We start from the raw sequence: 7,000 nt of genomic DNA on the forward strand, positions 1-7,000 counted from the left end.
TGGGAGGATATGCAGAAATGGCAGACCACATTAGAGGAACCCCGTGAACTGTGGACTGCTGGCTGTGGAGCCCCCATGGGACTGGACTAGGCCCTCTGGATATGGAAGATGGTTGTTTGGCTCAAACTGTTTGGGGGGCACCCAGGCAGGGGGATGGGGATCGGTCCCTGGTGCATGGGCAGGCTTCCGGTAATCCGGTGCCTGTGGTGTGTAACACCTTGTACAGCCTTGGTGCAATGGGAAGGGGCTTGGACCTGCCTAGGCTCAGTGAGCTGGGCTCTGCTGACTTCCCATGGGAGACCTCGATTTGGGAGATGTGGCATGTGGAGTGGCTTGGGAAAGAGGGCTGGGGGTGGGAGGAATGAGGAGGGGTTTTCTGTGGATAGCATGAGGAGGAGTAGAAAATTTTAAAAAAAAGAAAGAAGAAACTTAAACATTACCCACAGGTGCATTCTTTGAATTTTTGGTCCTCAACTTATGGAGGAAGCTATTAGAATATATTTCAGATGCATCTGCATCATAGCTTGAACAGGAAAATGTTGATGTGACTTTGGACAATGTACCAAGTTCCCAGGCTTCTTCTTACCATCGCCTGTCTATAAAGAGCTGAGGAAACTCCTCTACCACACATTCCTACTGTCCTGATGTTCCCCACAGCATGGTGTGTCAAGGAAATTTACACCAAACCTAATGAACGCAAGATCCAAGATAAATCTATCAAGTTGTTCTTTCAGGGATTTTTGTCACAGGTATAGAAAATTAACTAATATAAGTTCTAGAGATGTGGCTCAGAGGTTAAGAGCACCAGCAGCTTCCAAAATTGATCTGTGTTTGACTCCTAGCACCCACACTGTGACTCACAGTCATCTGTAACTCCAGTTCCAGAGAATCTGATACCCTTTCTGGCCTATATGGCTACCAGCAACACAGACTTACATGAAACAAAAGAACCAAACACATAAAAATGAATGAATAATTTAAAAATATATGTAACCAATACAGATTTATATATAATCATTACTTAGATCCATAATGCAGGAAACAATATATACTAGATATACTTATAAAAAATTGGATCTTATCCTATACATTGAATATATAAACATATATTTTTTCTTAATATTTGTATTTAATATAAATATTCTTTATATTGAACAAACTTGAATATATTCTTTATATAACAATATTGAATATAAATTTATATTCAATAACCTGAACTGATCAGTGAATAGAGGAAGGATAGACTATTTAATAACTATGTATAGGGCTGGAGAGAGGTATGTTTGCTAAGAGCAATTGCTGCTCTTGCAGAGGACCCAATTTTCATTTTCAGCGCCAACCATCTATAACTCTAGTTTCAGGGAATCTATTGCCCTCTGCTGGTTTACATTGTAATTACATGTATACCGTACACAGTGACTCACTTAAATATAACCATCAAGTAAAAAATATATATTTCTAAAAGAATTCTATGCTTATAAGGTGCAGAAGCTCCTCTTGCTCAACCCTTCACTGATGAGCTATTGGTAGGTGGTAGCTTCTGGGGAAAGGGCAATAATTCTATTTGGAGTTTGTAGTCAATGGTAGGTTTCCTACACTCAGTTGATGATCCCACACTCATGCTTGTTTAGGAAGCACTAATTAGACTTAGTGCTTTTGGTAAAATGGACAGATCCTAGTGACAGGTTTATAGCTTCTGTCCATCTTGACTGGCAGTCACTGTTTCCCAGACAAGGACATTTCAGCATAGCATGGACCCCTCTAATGTTAGATCTTTATTATAGCACAGTAATTACACAAAATAATGAGTCTCATCAGGTAGGACCCCTTCCAAGGACAGGCTCAGACATTACATCACAGCTCTAAATTCAGATCTCAACATCTGTAAGACACTTATGCACATTGACAGCTATTACTGTGTCTAAAACTGGGCGTGCATGGGACCTAGATTCAGAGCAAATGTTATTCGTATTGTATACTCTCTGAATTACAGTTAGTGGTTTGTACTATAGACCAATATCTAGGGTCAGTGGAGGTTTCAGAGTCTTCATGGATTCATTGTGAAAGCACTGTCTTTAGCCACCATATTTCTATCACTGTGACTTAGAAATCCATTACATGTCAGTGTACCTCAGTAGTCTCTGTTGCATCCCTTTTCCACCCAGAAAACGCTTTGATTGACTCAATATTTTTATTAGTTTAAGCTCCTTCATAGCCCTCAGACCATTATCAATCATCTGGGTCTACCATACTTTTGTTCTGTGTATCCTTACAACTTAAATATCTTAGATTATACCATATGTTCTTCATATTCTGCTCCAAATACTTTATTACTCAAGTTTTAGGCACTTACAACTCTTCTATGGCACTAATCCATACTCTAGACACATAGAGTCTTCGTCATTTGCTTTGGGGAACATTTCATCAACTCATTTCCACTCTTGTCTTGTGATTCCCAGTTCACTTCATTTTATTGTGTTCATATTTCTTTCCTCCTCATGGCATTATCTTTCCCCCAAACTGTTCCTTTTATACACATGTCCCAAACACAAAATGACTTTGAAAGACTTATGTTTGGCAGGTCATTTCTCAATTATGATACTGTACAGAAAACTGGTGGACACTTTTGAAGATCAAACATAACTCAAATGCCTCATACATATCCCAATGAATTCTCCAAATGATAAGGGAGAAGGAACCCCAACTGGCCATCTCATGACCCAAAGCAAACATTCCAGTACAGGGACTGGGTTTCATTCATTTGAAATGATAACCAAAGTGTCCCATGGAAATACACAAACAACTTGGGCTGTTGCAAAGAAAATAGATTACGCTTCTCAAACAGACAGCAATGCTCCATTGTTGAAGACAACACACCCACAACTCAATGAACGTGGAGTGGTTCAACTGATACCTACATTGAAATTTCACCCCTATATTCTAGTGTCTATCACATGAAAAAGCATTCTGCAGGCTACCAAAAGATAAAAGTAAATACCAAAGCAACCACAAAACCTTTAATTTATCTGCAAAATATGATAAGGCAATTGAGGTACAAATCTTGCAGGATTAACCAACAGATGTCTGCTATTACAGGAATCTTAGTCCATGAATTTGAACACATACCTGACAGTGCTTGCCTAGGGAAAAATGAAGAAATCTAGATAGCCTAGGGAAATACTAAATACTATAAGACTAAAATATAAAGTAAAATAAAATGACTCCTAATGATATTCTGATCTCCTCATAGATCATTGCTTCATGAAGTCAATCTTAGAGATAATTCCTTCCTTCCTCCAGAAAATGGGAACAAATAGAGAGACGCATAGCCAGACATTAGACACTGAGAAAGAACTTGGAACACACAGGTCTGAATGACATGTCTCCATCAAATATCTCCCCTCATAGCTCAGTGAAACCCATAGAAGAGGAGGCAGGATGTGTGGGAGAGACTAAAGGGACAGAGAACTTAGGGGCACAAGGCTCTATCAACTGAGCAAAACTCATATGAACTCACAGAGACTAGAGCAGCAATCACAGGACCTACATGATCTGCTCCAGATCTTGAGCATATTTGACAACTTTTAGTTCAGTACCTTTGTAGGACTCCTGAACATGGAAATGAGTGGGTGTCTGATTCTTGTGTCTTCTCTTGTGGCCCCTTTTTTTCTGCTGGCTAGTCTTGTCTAATTTTTATATGATAGTTTTATCTTATTATATTTTAGGTGGTTGTGTGTTGTAGTTATCTATTAGAAGCCTGTTCTTTGTAATGAGAGACATTATGTCAGTGGATCTGGTTCGGTAATGAGGTGAGGAGGCACTGAAAGGATAAAGAGAGAGGAAACTGTATTCAGAGTACATAGTATGAGGAAAAACCATCTGTGTTATATAAAAGGTGATAAAATACTAGCAAACAAAATTCAAGAACACCTCAAAAACATCACTCATTTTTAATTTATTTGGGTAAGAGGTGAAAGATATGAATGAAAATTTTGGTCCATTGTTGCTAGAGGAGATACCCATCTTTCCAGATTTTGTTGTAGACTATTAAGAAGAGTTAAGGTTAGGAACAGCCAAATAGTATTTTTCTAAAACATGCATAGTATTGGGGAAATTATCACTGAAGAAGACTTCTGGTCCCAGTGCAGGTTAGAGCAGCTGTCATGGAAAGGGCCACTTGAAGCACAAGTTCATGGCCATCCATGATTTCAGCTTGGCTTGCAGTTAGAGTACAATATTCACAAGGTGTCTGTGCAGCAGTCAAGTAGTCAAGATTCCCTGACAGGATGAAAGCCACTAGAAAGACAGGTGTATTTGCAGCCAGTTTACTAGCTTCTTTGCACATCATCTAGGCAAAGGAATAACTCTTCTGTCTGAAAGCTGAAGACAACAATGGGCCAAACACAGTATGAACAACTCATGTATTCTGCTAATTCAACCAGCTGACAAAGATCCCATACTCGCTTTGGTTAACCTTAGGAAAACAAGGTGCTACTTACTTAAATTTCTTTATTGATTTATTAGGATGATAAGTGAGTACATAGTTTGATAATGTGAAACAATTATATTTTACATATTTATAGTAAAGTTAGGATACAATTTTTTTTCTTAGCCAGGCCAAACTGAACTTGGACACAATGGAGTAATGACTTTTAAGAACAAAGGGTGCGAAAGAGGGAAAAGACAGAGAAGTGAGGTGAGAGATGTTCACCAGCCATAAATTGTGATTATACAAAAGAGCAATACAGGATCGCAAGATGGTGGAGAGAGTATAAAAAGCCAGAAAGGTAGAAACCAAGACAAGGATATTCTGGGTAGCCCTGGACTCAACCATGTTCCTCCTGGAACCATGAAAACTACAGATGTGCTGAACCCTCTGCTTGTGTCTGTACAGAATGACAATCATGGAGGCACTGGAACAGGCAATGAGCAGAGATAAGAAGAATTCAGGGCACATTGCCAATGTTGCATAGAGTGAGTCACTGATTTCATCATGTCCTACAATAGAGCAGAATCCAAATTCTCGTTTTCTTGTCATGTTTTTGCTATTCATTTTGATAAATGGATACCTAAAGAAAATGAAATTTATCAACATATTCAAGACCCAGAGGAAGGCAATGTAGCAGCCAATATGCCTTGCAATTTTAATGTTACAATCCTTCCAATATGATTTCCTGGGACTGATGGTCATTGCCTGGAAGACACTCAATAAGCAAGTTGTCCAAATGGACACACTTCGACTAAATCCTTGAATATACAATAGAATCTTGCATCCAAAATCATTCAAGAACTGCTTCAATCCCCAAAGTGCCATTGTTTGGGGCGCTCCCACACAGAGAATGATCAAGGCATTGGCTGCCATTAGATTCATGAGGATCAAATCTATGGGCTTTAATGTGCATTCTCTGTAGTAAAGGACAAGATAGTAGAACATAAGAGAGAAATTTCCCATAATTCCAATGGTAATTTGTGATAAAAAAATGATTCTGATTGCCAGATTCCAGAAGTCCATTCTGTGTTTCAGCACTATTTCCTTTAGAATATGGCCACACTAATTTTCAGGTCAAATGAACAATGGCAAGTTATTGTAGCTTTGGCGAAGAAAGACACCATTAACAGAAGGTCCTTTAAATTCGGGAATTCCAGCCCGGCCTTGACCACATAAAAAGACTTTATCCCAAAACTTTTGACAGGGGTAGTTACTTTCCATGTATGTTACTGTGTGATTTCAATACTTCAGAGTGAATACACTAATGGAAGTTGAGCTATAAAGGTTCCTAGAAAATGCAGCACTGAGCATAATGGGATGTTTATCTGTGAGAAACAAGGAAAAGTGACAGGCAGTATAAACAAACATAATATAAGACCTTCAGAATATACTCATATTTGCTAGTCAGGTTGCAAAAGAAATCAACATCATTGACAAACACAAAACTTAAATAAAACAATTAATCTTTTCCAACATAGTAATTTTATTGATTATTTGGAGGTTTCCCATAATGAACCCTGAACACATTCACTTCCCTGTCTTCCCATGTCCACCCCACTTCCTTGTGAATTCCACCAACGACAAGAAAAACGGATTAAAAAAAAAGTCCAAGTTGTGTTGTCTATATACACAGTGGAGCATTGTCAGTTTTCTTTAATAAAACAATTATTTTTAATTAATTAATTAATTTATTTATTTATATTCATTTATTTATATGGGTGCAGTTAACCCTCCCTCCTCTCCTCCTAGTACCTTCCACCCACTCCCCTCTTTTCCATCCCCAAACCACTCCTTCTTCCTTTCTGTTTAAGAAAGGGCAGATGTCCAATGAGTATCAACAAAGACAGTGTAGTAAGACAGTGTAGTAAGACTAAGCACCTCCCATGTATTAAGGCTGGGCAGGGGGACCCTTATATCTCATCTAAATCAAGAGATAGTAATGAGAAATGTGTGTGTCTGAAAGAATATCTATATGTTATGGCAGTGCAAAGGTTCCTGTATCTTTTCTCAGATGTAGCCATCTCTGGTTTAACCTGAAATTGATCCTCCCTTTTCTAACCATGCCATTAAAAGTCTGCTGGGAAAGTACCTAACTCGGTTAAAGCAGTGGGGGCTGAAGTGCCCCAGTTAACAGCAAAATTGCTTGCTTGCTTTGCTTCCTCCTGCCAAGTGCCAACCAGAGTGCTGATTTTCTGAATGCTTTGTCTTCACAGGCTGTATATAAAATGTATATGCAGCTAAGCTGCTCTGTGAGAAGTGTTTTTCTGTAGGGAGTCACCAAGCCTTCTAAATATAGACTTAGATTATGGATTTTACCACAGGGATGATGCCACCTTAGACTGCTGGCAGTGATCGAGGGGGTGTCTGGACTGGTCTACTCCTATGACCGGTCTAGTGAATAACCTAACTGTCACCATAGAGCCTTTGTCCAGTGACGGATGGAGGCTGATGCAGTGATCTGCAGCCAGGCGCCAGGCTAAGCTCTGGGAATTCAGAAGATGGGAGAGAGGA

At 39.1% G+C, this 7,000-nt stretch overlaps 1 protein-coding gene across 1 annotated transcript; it reads right to left on the reverse strand.

The window, feature by feature from the left end:
- Window positions 1-4,588: 4,588 nt before the first annotated feature.
- On the reverse strand, window positions 4,589-5,521 carry LOC102905144 (vomeronasal type-1 receptor 4-like). Its single transcript, XM_006996361.3, has one exon. It carries the CDS (start codon window positions 5,510-5,512, stop codon window positions 4,589-4,591), a length of 924 nt encoding a protein of 307 aa, XP_006996423.1. The 5' UTR covers window positions 5,513-5,521.
- Window positions 5,522-7,000: the final 1,479 nt, after the last annotated feature.

This window comes from Peromyscus maniculatus, chromosome 1 (genome assembly GCF_049852395.1).
Source record: "Peromyscus maniculatus bairdii isolate BWxNUB_F1_BW_parent chromosome 1, HU_Pman_BW_mat_3.1, whole genome shotgun sequence".
In the NCBI taxonomy this organism is placed as follows: Eukaryota; Metazoa; Chordata; class Mammalia; order Rodentia; family Cricetidae; genus Peromyscus; species Peromyscus maniculatus.

Coding starts and splice junctions, on each gene's coding strand:
- LOC102905144 (XM_006996361.3), bottom strand. CDS start 5,512: ATGGACTTCTGGAATCTGGCAATCAGAATCATTTTTTTATCACAAATT.